General features: G+C 44.1%; 1 protein-coding gene across 17 annotated transcripts in view; it reads right to left on the minus strand.

Moving 5' to 3' along the window:
• Positions 1-13,099, minus strand: part of MTA3 (metastasis associated 1 family member 3) — a 267,789-nt gene that overhangs the window by 171,323 nt on the left and 83,367 nt on the right. For 13 of the 17 annotated variants that reach the window (XR_012422441.1, XM_074011901.1, XM_074011898.1 and 10 more), the window contains one exon: positions 5,675-5,768. The exons of the other annotated variants lie outside the window; for them this stretch is intronic. Coding sequence is in view for 12 of the 13 variants with exons in the window: in XM_065527140.1 (XP_065383212.1) it covers positions 5,675-5,768 (94 nt within the window). In the remaining variant the exon portion in view is untranslated. The remainder of the gene's footprint in view (positions 1-5,674; positions 5,769-13,099) is intronic. 17 annotated transcript variants of the gene reach the window in all.

The raw sequence follows: 13,099 nt of genomic DNA on the forward strand, positions 1-13,099 counted from the left end.
ACAAGGTGGAGGTTGCAGGGAGCCGAGACTGCACCACTGCACTCCAGCCTAGGTGACAGAGTGAAACTCTGTCTCAAAAAGAAAGAAAAAAAGAATCTTCATTTGGTCTTTCATAATGTTACTAAACTCAACTTACAATGTTTTTATTTTTAATAATCTCCCCTTTTCTCATTTTTTTGTTTCTTATTTTTGGCTCTGAACTGACACCATTTATTTTTATATCTTAACTCTTATGAGGCTGGGCATGGTGGCTCACACCTGTAATCCCAGCACTTTGGGAAGCCAAGGAGAGCAGATCACCTGAGGTCAAGACCAGCCTGGCCAACATGGCGAAACCCAATCTCTACTAAAAATACAAAAATTAGCCAGGCATGGTGGTGCACGCCTATAATCCCAGCTACTCGGGAGGCTGAGACAGGAGAATTGCTTTAACCCAGGAGGTGGAGATTGCAGTGAGCCACTCAAGCCTGGGCAACAGCGAGACTCCGTCTCAAAAAAAAAAAAAAAAAAAACTTATGGCTTCTGGACTTATTTTCTAGGTCTCTTAATCCATTTTTCCCTGCCAAGAGAAAAGGTCTCCCTTTGTCACCCAGGGTGGAGTGCAGTGGTGTGAACACACAGCTCACTGCAGCCTCAATCGCCTGGGCTCAAGCAATCCTCCTGCCTCAGTCTCCTGAGTAGCTGGGACCAGAGCTGTGTGCTATCACACACAACTAATCTTTTCTTTTTGTTGTTGTTGAAATGGGATCTTCCTGTGCTGTCCAGGCTGGTATCTAATTGCTGGGTTCATGTAATCATCCTGCCTCAGCCTCCCAAAGTGTTGGGTTTATGTAATTTTTTATTCAACTATGGGCAACAGCTAGACTCCATCTCAAAAAAAAAAAAAAAAAATACACTGAAGTCTCCAACTTACTCTTAAATGGTTCAGAAAATAATATATGTATGTTTGCATTATATATAGCATGATATGGCCGGGCGCGGTGGCTCAAGCCTGTAATCCCAGCACTTTGGGAGGCCGAGACGGGCGGATCACGAGGTCAGGAGATCAAGACCATCCTGGCTAACACGGTGAAACCCCATCTCTACCAAAAAAGACAAAAAACTAGCCGGGCGAGGTGGCGGGCGCCTGTAGTCCCAGCTACTCGGGAGGCTGAGGCAGGAGAATGGCGGGAACCCGGGAGGCGGAGCTTGCAGTGAGCTGAGATCCGGCCACTGCACTCTAGCCTTGGCGACAGAGCGAGACTCCGTCTCAAAAAAAAATACATATATATATATATATAGCATGATAAAGCCAATAGGGCAAAATGTTAACAACTGTTGAATCTGAGTAAACGGCATGAGAGTTCCTTACACACTTGGACACTTTAAGACTGAAAGACGTTATGACCTTTTACAAGTAAGTACTGAAATATTTACAGATAAAAAGGTAAGGCTTCTTTGATGTGCTTCAAAATAACGGGCTAGCGAGTAGGGGTCTAGATGAATAAAAATTGATCATGTATGGATCACTGTTAATACACAGTGATGGAAACGCCAGGCATATTGTATTCTTCTCTGCTTGTACATGATGAAAGTTTTCTGTAATAATAAGTTTGTTTTTTTTTTTTAGAGTCTGTAAGCCGGGCGCAGTGGCTCACACCTGTAATCCAGCACTTTGGGAGGCAGAGGTGGGCAGATTACCTGAGGTCGGGAGTTCGAGATCAGCCTGACCAATATGGAGAAACCCCGTCTCTACTAAAACTACAAAATTAGTCAGGCGTGGTGGCGCATGCCTATACTTCCAGCTACTCAGGAGGCTCAGGCAGGAGAATCGCTTGAACCTGGGAGGTAGAGGTTACGGTAAGCCGAGATCACGTGGCACTGCACTCCAGCCTGGGCAACAAGAGAGAAACTCTTGTCTCAAAAAATAAAAAAAAAGAAAAAGAGTCCATAATGGCCAGGCGCAGTGGCTCTCACAGCACTTTGGGAGTATAAGGCAGGAGGATCACTTGAGATCCCAGGAGTTGGAGACCAGCCTGGCCAACATGGTAAAACCCCATCTCTACTAAAAATACAAAAATTAGCCAGGCGTGGTGGCATGCGCCGGTACTCTCAGCTACCTGGGAGGCTGAGGTATCAGAATTGCTTGAACCAGGGAGGCTGCAGTGAGACAAGATTGTGCCACTGCACTCCAGTCTGGGCAACAGAGCGAGACTCTCTATCTCAAAAAATAAAAAAAGAGTCCATAATCAGAAGTTTTTTAAATGGAAAAACTAAAGTTCAGGAAAATTAAGTGGCATCCACACTCAGGACTCCAGTTTTGAACTCATTCTAATAACACTTTCTCCATTAACCCTCCCTAAAAAACTCCTCATAAAACATGAACTCTTCAGACAACTTTATGTGCTTTCTGCACCTGATGTTTTAGTCAATACGACAGAAATACAGTAAGATACATCTAACTCCACCATTCCTAGATATATAGTTGCCTTTGAAAGTAAATCCCAGCTACTTGGGAGGCTGAGGCAGGAGAACTGCTTGAACATGGGAGGTGGAAGTTGCAGTGAGCCGAGATCATGCCATTCCATTCTAGCCTGGGCAACAAGAGTGAAACTCTGTCTCTAAATAAATAAATAGATAATAAAATAAAATATTTTTTAAAATCTCATTTATATTCATATACTTTGGATTTAATCATGCTCATAATCTAGGTTCTAAGGTTGTTGCTGGTTGGATGTGGTGCCTCACACCTGTAATCTCAACATTTTGGGAGGCCGAGATGGGAGGATTGCTTGAGGCCAAGAGTTTGAGACCTACCCTGGCAACATAACAAGACCCCATTTCTACCAAAAAAATGTTTTTTAATTAGCTAGGCATGGTGGGATGCACCTGTACTCCCAGCTACTCTAAAGGCTGAGGCAGGAAGATCCTTTGTGCCAAGGCTTGATTCAAGGCTGCTGTGAGCTATGATCCTGCCACTGCACTCCAGCCTGGGCAACAGAGCCAGACCCTGTCTCCAAAAAAAAAAAAAAAAGCATAAAGGGGGACAAAAAAAGCAATCTGGGACCAGCCATGGTGACTCACACCTGTAATCCCAGCACTCTGTGAGGATCCCTTGAGGCTAGGAGCCTGGTGCTTTTAAAGCAATATTTTGTTCTCATTATCAGTAGCAAATGTGAAGCCCTGATATGTTGAATATATAATTTGTAAACATGACAGAACATCATAATGAACACTTTTTTCTTTTACATGTCAGCAATTAATTGAAATAATGAACACTTTCTATACAGAAGCAGAAAAACACTATGAACTACAGAAGAAAATACAGTAAGAATTTAACTTATGAGACAACTAACTTGACTGGCTAAATCTACAACACAGTGGGGCAACGACCCTCAAGCAAACTCAGAACAAACCTTTGCAAATAGCAGCCTTCCTTATACCCATACCAGAACATTTCAAAAGCTTCAGGGTCCTCAAGACCATAGTGATTACAAATCAAAGCATCAAACTGGCCGGGTGTGGTGGCTCACAACTGTAATCCCAGCACTCCCAAGGTGGGCGGATCACTTGAGGTCAGGAGTTCAACACCAGCCTGGCCAACATGGTGAAACCCCGTCTCCACTAAAAATACAAAACTTAGCGGGACTTGGTGGTGCACGCCTATAATACCAGCTACTTGGGAGGCTGAGGCAGGAGAATCACTTGAAGCTGGGAAGCAGAGGTTACAATGAGCAGAGATCATGTCATTGCACTCCAGCCTGGGTGACAGAGCCAGACTCCATCTCAAAAAAAAAAAAAAGAAACAAAGTATCAAACTGCAAAATCCACCTACATAAGTTCCTAGAGTCTCACTACATTTTTGTAGAGAAAAAAAATAGCTTTCAACATAATGTACTTTCTGTCTTGAAATTTAAATCACTTCAGTGTGTTTATTGTTCTTTTGAAAATTCAAACTGGCTAAAATTTTCTTTAAACTTAAGGTCGGGCGTGGTGGCTCATGCCTGTAATCCCAGCACTTTGGGAGGCCAAGGTGGGCGGATCCCCTGAGGTCGGGAGTTCAAGACTAGCCTGACCAACATGGAGAAACCTCACCTCACTAAAAATACAAAATTAGCCAGGCATGGTGGCACATGCCTGTAATCCCAGCTACTAGGGAGGCTAAGGCAGGAGAATCGCCTGAACCCGGGAGGTGGAGGTTGTGGTGAGCCTAGATCACGCCATTGCACTCCAGCCTGGGCAACAAGAGTGAAACTCCGTCTCAAAAAATAATAATAATAATCAAAATAATAGGCCAGGAGTGGTGGCTCATGTCTATAATCCCAGCACTTTGGGAGGCCAAGGCAGGTAGATCACCTGAGATCAGGAATTTGAGACCAGCCTGGCCAACGTGGTGAAACCCTGTCTCTGCTAAAAATACATAAATTAGCCAGTAATCCCAGCTACTTGGGAGGCTGAGGCAGGAAAATGACTTGAACCCAGGAGACAGAGGTTGCAGTAAGCCGAGATAGTGCCACTGCACTCCAGCCTGGGTGATAGAGCGAGACTCCGTCTCAAAATAAATAATAAATAAAATTAATAAATAAAATAATGAAACCTGCATATCCTGCACATGTACCCCTGAACTTAAAAGATGGGGGAAAAAAAAAATCTGACTGGGCATGGTAGCTCACACCAATAATCCCAGCACTTTGGAAAGCCAAGGCAGGAGGATCACTTGAGCCCAAGAGTTCCAGACCAGCCTGAGAAACATAGGGAGACTATCTCTGTAACACGCGTTTTTTTTTTTAATTAGCCTGGTGTTGTGGTACACACCTGTGGACCCAGCTACTCTGGAGGCTGAGGTAGGGGTATTGCTTAAGCCTGGGAGGTCGAGGCTACAGTGAGCCATGATTGTGCCACTGCACTTTCCAGCCTGGGCAACAGAGCAAGACCTAGTTCCCTCGCCAAAAACACTAAGTATTATTCAGCTATTCTAGCGGAGAGAAAACATCCTCCAGAACAGTGAAGTATAAATTTCCTCCTATTTGTATCCTTACAAAACCACCAGTGGGCCAGGCCCAGCAGTTCATGCATGTAATCCCAGCACTTTGAGAGGCCAAGGTGAGAGATTACTTGAGGCCTAGAGTTCAAGACCAGCCTGGGCAACATAGCAAGACTCCATCTCTATTCAAAAGAAAAATCCACCACTGAAAACAGGAGATGGCAAGACACTGCCCAGATCATTTGCTAAAGCCTGTTTACAAAGGTTTCTATGTCAACATTTTCACCAATTAACAAATGTGATGCAACCTAAAAAACTATATACTAGGCCAGGCCTGATAGCTCACACCTGTAATCCCAGCCCTTTGCAAGGATGAGGCAGGAGGCTCACTTGAGCCCGTGATTTTGAGGCTGCAGTGAGCCATGATCACACCACTGCACTCCAGCCTGGGTGGCAAAGCAAACTTTGTCTCCAAAAAAAAAAAAAAAAAAAAAAGTTTTATACACACACACACACACACACACACACACATATATACACTAAAACCAAACACCAGTGTTTGGTTTCAGTTAGTATCACTTATTTTACTCCCATCAAAACTACAAGATAAATGGACAAGCAAAAGGCTTCAGGTAAGAAAAAGCATGTCTGCACCTCATTATGAAAAACACAAGACTTAAACATTTTTTTAATCAGAGAAAAACAACTTACTAGCATGCTTATCTGCGAGCATTATAAGTGTGTTGGAAATATCACGTCGTCTATAAAAGCATACTACTTTTGCTTCCACGTTGCCACTTGCAGTCTAAGAGATAAGAAAAATAAAAGTCATTTGTACTGAATATTAGAGTCAAATAATTTATAAAACAAAACAAGATACAGCACAATTATATGATCATGCTCATTAATACTGGTGCCAACTACAACTGCAGGATAACCACAGAGCTAAAAAATTCAAATAAGGATGAGCAACATTTGTTCTGCTTCCAAGCACAACTGGAATGTCAAACATATAATAATACTGGCATTAACTAAACTAAACTGATTAGACCCTTTAATGATTAAAGCCAGACACAGTTAACACTGATTAGCTTTAAGAAACTAATCCCCCCCACTGCTTCAATTAACTAGCCTTAAAAAAAAAAAAAAAGAAAAAGAAACTAATCCCCCCAGTTTTTAAAGCCACAACTGACGGAAATAATTTATTTCAGTCATGTAAACATACCTTGTCCAAACCCATTCCCAGAAAGCACAAGCTAAGTGTAAAATCACCAAGCCCTCCCCTAAGTATCCCATGTTCCATGGACAGTGAAGCTCTGCAGGTGGGAAGCAGCCATAATACCGAATAGACCAGGTGACCTGGAAAGGCATTCTCTAGCCCAAGGAAGTCTACGAATCTCTTAAGAGTCAATATTCTAAAGCAGTACTTAGTTTACCTCCACAACTAAACATATTAAAAACCCTGAGTTATGAACACTGAAACTCTCATTTCTTTTTGGCTAGTCTACAATGCAATCAATATTCAGTTAGGTTCTTCCAAAGTATGATGGCTTCAAAAAAAATTCAGTTATGCTGTCATTTACTGCAGCTGGGGCCCAGGCTCCTGCTCTCCTATTCTCTAGAATTCTGAGAGCTCTCAAGAAGGTCAATCATTCATTACAAAGTTCCCTGTAAAAACACACAGATTATAATAAAATGCTATTGTGATTTCCATTTTCAAATAAATGTGAGAACAAATTTTCAGAAATTTATCTGGTCTTACAGATATACTCAAATACAAAGAAGAATATATAAGTTCTGCAGTAAATGTGTCAATTTTATGAAGTTCAGCAGCAGTATTTTAGATTAAAAAACAGTCCTGTGGAAACAGTGCCCCTTAAAATTGAAATCATATTAAATTTCTAACCAAAGTGCTTCTATATTTCATAACACTGTGATCAAATACATTCTCCAGAAATAATGATCCAGCAGTCTGCTAAATGAACAGGCCAGGATTTCCATGTAAATAAAATAAAATCTATCAGTGACTTCAAATATAAGCTCTTAGTCATTTCTGTCTTCTTGAGATTTTGTCTTTTTGAGATATGCCTTGAAACTGTTGCTTTGGATTTTCAATGTGATTTTTGTCTCTTCTTGAGATATTAAAAATCCAGGCTGGGCGCGGTGGCTTACGCCTGTAATCCCAACACTTTGGGAGGCCAAGGCAGGGGGATCACGAGGTCAGGAGTTCTAGACCAGCCTGGCCAACATAGTAAAACCCCGTCTCTACTAAAAATACAAAAATTAGCCAGGTGTGGTGGCACACACCTGTAGTCCCAGCTACTCAGGAGGCTGAGGCAGAAGAATTGCTTGAACCTGGGAAGTGGAGGTTGCAGTGAGCCAAGACCACACCATTGCACTCCAGCATGGGTGACAGAGTGACACTCCACCTCAAAAAAATAAAATAAAAAATCCAAATCAACAGTTTCTAGGCATATTTTTTTCTGCCTCACTAGTGAGTTCCTCCAATAGGGATGCTATACAAAGCTAATTAAATTATTATTTAAACTTGCTTAGGGGGCGGGGAGCATAGTTCAAAATAGTCTCTTTTTTTTTTTTTTTTGAGACGGAGTCTTGCTCTGTCACCCAGGCTGAAGTGCAGTGGCGCGATCTCGGCTCACTGCCAGCTCCGCCTCCCGGGTTCACGCCCTTCTCCTGCCTCAGTCTCCTGAGTAGCTAGGAGTATAGGCGCCCGCCACCATGCCCAGCTAATTTTTTGTATTTTTAGTAGAGACGAGGTTTCACCGTGTTAGCCAGGATGGTCTTGATCTCCTGACCTCCTGATCCACTCGCCTCAGCCTCCTAAAGTGCTAGGATTACAGGCGTGAGCCACTGCCCCGGCCATAAATAGTCTCTTCTTGACCATGCACTCACTTGGCTACTAGGTAGCTTATGGCTACCATATTCCTCTTCCCCTCTACAAACACACCCTCTCCAGCATTCTTCTGAAGCATTGTTACTCATGGGTCTACAGCCCAGTGCCAGTCTGCAACTGTTAACGGCATTTAATGAAATAAGTACAAGGTTTGAGGCTAAGTGCATTACAGCAATTAAGAGTTCATTTACATATATATATATATATTTTTTTTTTTTTTTTTTGGATGGAGTCTCGTTCTGTTGCCAGGCTGGAGTGCAGTGGCGTGATCTCGGCTCACTGCAACTTCCAACTCCCTGGTTCAAGCGATCCTCCTGCCTCAGCCTCCCAAGTAGCCTTTTTTTCCTAGCTTATCAATCAGAACAGAGTAAGTATTTTCAGTTCAGAGGTGGTTTTGTTTTGGTTTTTTTGTTTGTTGAGAGGGAGTTTCACTCTGTTGCCCAGGCTGCAGTGCAATGGCGCGATCTCAGCTCACTGCAACTTCCGCCTCTTGGGTTCAAGCAATTCTCCTGCCTCAGCCTCCCAAGTAGCTGGGATTACAGGCATGTGCCACCACGCCCAGCTAATTTTGTATTTCTAGTAGAGACAGGGTTTCACCACATTGGCCAGGCTGGTCTCAAACTCCTCTCAGGTGATCCACCCACCTCAGCCTCCAAAAGTCCTGGGATTACAGGCGTGAGCCACCGCATCCTGCCTTGTTTTGGTTTTTTTAAGACATGGGGGGTCTTGTTATGTTGCACAGGCTGGTCTCAAACCCCCAGTCTCAAGCAATCCTCCTGCCTCAGCCTCTTGAGCAGCTGGGACTACAGGCCTGAGCCACCATGCCTGTCTTCAAGTATTTTTAAATCATTATTTGGATTTTCCCATCATGTTTTAACTTTCCGTACCTAGCCAATTTCACCTCTGATCTTCCCAGGGCCTTTATCTAGAATACTCCTTTGGCTTCTCTTGCCATGGTTCCCTCTTCCTCATCCTTTAGGCCTCAACTTCAATGTCCTCTCCCACCCTACCTAAAGGAAATGACCTGTCATTCTCTATGTCGAGGCACTTGCCTTCTTGCAAGTTAACACAATGCATTACTATTACTATTTTCTTTATGCCCGTCAACTTGTCCTTCCGGGTGTCTCCCTCATGAGAATGTAGACCATGTATGGGTAGAGACCATGTCCATCTTGTTCACAGTTCTGTCTCTCAGCCTAGCATAGTGGCTGGTACATAACAGGTACTCAATAGTATTTGCTTAATGAATTGCCTAAAATAAGATATCTTTTTCACATCCCTTCAGAAATAAAGATCCTATGTAAATATTTCAATTAGCCATTCAAACTACCATTTTGTGAAATTACAAAGAATCCCATCTCTCACAACACAGTCATCCCCCAGCCCCAGAGACTCGCTATTACATGGATTCACAATACAGTCATCCCCCAGCCCCAGAGACTCGCTATTACATGGATGACTCTGTGCTGACAACAGGTAGGGGGAGGGAGGAGATGAGGATGGAGGACGGGGGCATTTTGGAAGTAAATGGCAATGAAATGATAAAGGAGTGTGAAATAATCCATGTTCACCTAGATGTGCAACCCAATCATTTAGCTACTGTGTGCCTCAAGACAACAACGCATGATCTAGGTACCTTAAGGTGTAAGGTTATGTGAGGCTCAAAAGGGTAACAAATGTGAATCCCAGGTTAGGTTTCCAGGGCACCATGCTGTGACATTTCTAAACTTAGCACAGCTGCAATTTTACTTTTACTTGTGGGACTATATGGTTGATGTCTGTCTGCACTAGACCTGTTTATCATCCTTGCATTCTCACTGTCTAAAAGTACCTGGCTGGTAGAAGGTCCTCAAAATTACTTGTAAAATGAATGAACTGAAGCAGTTGGTAAATAGTAAAGCTATGTATGTATAAGCATTAACATCAGACATTTCAGAAATTAATTCAACAAGTATTTAGTGAATGCCTTTAACTATGTGCCAACAACTATTCTAAGGCATTCAGAATGCATAACTGGACAAAACAGAGAAGATCACTATAGCTGACACTCTAGGAAGACAGGTAATGAAAACAAACACAGTAAGTATATTTGGAAGTGATAAATGATATGGAAAAAAGAGCAAGGGGTGAGGGGTAGGGTGGATACAAATAAATGGTCCTCCTAAGGTGGTTGCAGGGAGAAACAACCAAGAGCCCACTGTACTTTGTGCCAAGTAAGCAAGGCAGAGCTCCCACCTGCTTTCAGCAAAAGTGGAGGTCAGAGAGGGGCAGTGACCGCCAAAGAATACAGGCTCTCATAGGTCAAGATTTCTATTTCAATCTAATTAACTTTCTAATTAAACTGATACAGTAAATAGTTTGGAGTTGCCTCAATTCTTTTTTTTTTTTTTTTTTTGAGACGGAGTCTTGCTCTGTCACCCAGGCTGGAGTGCAGTGGCCACATCTCGGCTCACTGCAAGCTCTGCCTCCCGGGTTCACGCCATTCTCCTGCCTCAGCCTCCCGAGTAGCTGGGACTACAGGCACCCGCCACCTCGCCCGGCTAGTTTTTTGTAATTTTTAGTAGAGACGGGGTTTCACCGTGTTAGCCAGGATGGTCTCCATCTCCTGACCTCATGATCCGCCCGTCTCGGCCTCCCAAAGTGCTGGGATTACAGGCTTGAGCCACCGCGCCCGGCCGAGTTGCCTCAATTCTTATACATCAAGAACATAAAAGATCAGAATCACATGCCAACAGTTCCCACCCACAGACTGATCTAAACTTGAGGCCATTCTCTTCATTTGGTGGTCTCAAAGACTAAATTTTTTTTTTTTTAATGTAAAATCTCTCAGTGCTTTCAGAGACCAAGATGGGGGTCTGCTTGAGGACAGGAGTTCTAGATTAGCCTGGGCAACATAGTGAGATGCCATCTCTACAAAAAATTTACGGCCGGGCGCGGTGGCTCAAGCCTGTAATCCCAGCACTTTGGGAGGCCGAGACGGGCGGATCACGAGGTCGGGAGATCGAGACCATCCTGGCTAACATGGTGAAACCCCGTCTCTACTAAAAAATACAAAAAACTAGCCGGGCGAGGTGGCGGGCGCCTGTAGTCCCAGCTACTCGGGAGGCTGAGGCAGGAGAATGGCATAAACCCGGGAGGCGGAGCTTGCAGTGAGCTGAGATCCGGCCACTGCACTCCAGCCTGGGCGGCAGAGCGAGACTCCGTCTAAAAAAAAAAAAAAAAAAATTTAAAAATTAGGCTGGGTGTGGTGGTTCACATCTGTAATCCCAGCACTTTGGGAGGCCAAGGTGGGTGGATCACTTGACGTCAGGAGTTCGAGACCAGCTTGGCCAACATGGTGAAACCCTGTCTTCACTAAAACACAAAAAAATTAGCTGGGCCTGGTGGCGGGCGCCTGTAATCCCAGCTACTTGGGAGGCTGAGGGAGATCACTTGAACCCGGGAGGAGGAGGTTGCAGTAAGCCGGGATCTATGCTACTGCACTCCAGCCTGGGTGACAACTAACACAGGCAAATGCAGTAGCACAGTCGTTTTGAGAAAAGGAAGCCGGGCACAGTAGCTCATGCCTGTAATCCCAGCACTTTGGGAGGCCAAGGCGGTGGATCACCTGAGGTCAGGAGTTAGAGACCAGCCTGATCAACATGGAGAAATCCCGTCTCTGCTAAAAATTAGCCGGACATGGTGGAGTATGCCTGTAAACTCAGCTACTTGGGAGGCTGAGGCAGGAGGATTGCTTTGAGTCCAGGAGTTCAAGGTTACAGCGAGTTATAATCATACCACTGAACTCTAGCCTGGATGACAGAGTCAGACCCTGTCTCCCTGTCTCTGGAATAAAATAAAAATAATGCAAATTCCCTGAGATATTCCCAAAACAAACCAAGGTCTCAAGGCTCTTTAAAGTAGGAACGTCCTAGGTCAGGCTTGCCTTCCCAGGACAAAACTGAACAAGTAACCAGATGGCATTTTGAGGGAAAGGTATTAGCTAGACAGACTCAAAGATTTTAACACTATGAAGTCTCATAAGCCACACAACCCTCAAAGCAGTCTGAAGGAAAACAAAGCATCATTAGAAAATCTATGGTCCATGTAGCTTACGACTGCTTTCTGGTGCCTCCATTATATAAACGCTGGTCAGGCGCAGTGGCTCACACCTGTAATCCCAGCACTTTGGGAGGCTGGGGTGGGTGGATTACCTGAGGTAAGGAGTTCAAGGCAAGCCCAACCAACATAGTAAAACCCTGTCTCTAATAAACACACACACAAAAAATAGCCAGGCGTGCTAGTGCCTGCCTGTAACCCCAGCTACTTGGGAGGCTGAGACAGGAGAATCGTTTGAACCTGAGAGGAAGAGGTTGCAGTGAGCTAAGATTGCGCCACTGCACTCCAATCTGGGCTAAAAGAGTGAAAACTCCATCTCAAAAAACAAAACAAAACGAAAAAAGGTTCTTCTCCTGCAATCATAAGGCTTCTGTTTTCCTAATAATCTACGATCACAGACAAACCTTAATGTAAACATTTTAACTGGGCCAAAGGTACAAAGCTACTTTATATTTATTATACCAAAACCATATTCTTTTTTTTGAGACAGTCTCTGTTACCCAGGCTGGAACGCAGTGATGCAATCACAGCTCACTGCAGCCTTGACCTCCTGGGCCCAAGCAATCTTCCTCAGGCTCCCAAGTAACTGGGACTACAGGCATGTGCCATCATACCCGGCTATTTTTTTTGGTAGAGATAGGGTTTCCCTGTGTTACCCAGGCTAGTCTTGAACTCCTGGACTCAAAGGATCCTGAGGTCTCAGCTTTCCAAAACGTTGGGATTACAGGTATGAGCTACCACAGACAATTTAGCCTAGTCCAGAATTTTACAAATTCCCTTCAAATTTTTTTTTTTTTAAGGAGTTTCACTCTTGTTGCCCAGGCTGGAGGGCAATGGTGTGATCTTGGCCTACCGCAACCTACACCTCCCAGGTTCAAGCAATTCTCCTGCCTCAGCCTCCCGAGTAGCTGGGATTACAGGCAGGCACCAACACACTAGGCTAATTTTGTATTTTTAGTAGAGATGGGGTTTCTCCAAGTTGGTCAGGCTGGTCTCGAACTCCCGACCTCAGGTGATCCACCCGCCTCGGTCTCTCAAAGTGGCTGGGATTACAGGTGTGAGCCACTGCACCCGCCAGCCAATTCCTTTCAATATTATGTTCCCTAGCTTCCTCTTTCTCAACC

Source organism: Macaca fascicularis, chromosome 13 (assembly GCF_037993035.2).
Source record: "Macaca fascicularis isolate 582-1 chromosome 13, T2T-MFA8v1.1".
Classification (NCBI taxonomy): domain Eukaryota; kingdom Metazoa; phylum Chordata; class Mammalia; order Primates; family Cercopithecidae; genus Macaca; species Macaca fascicularis.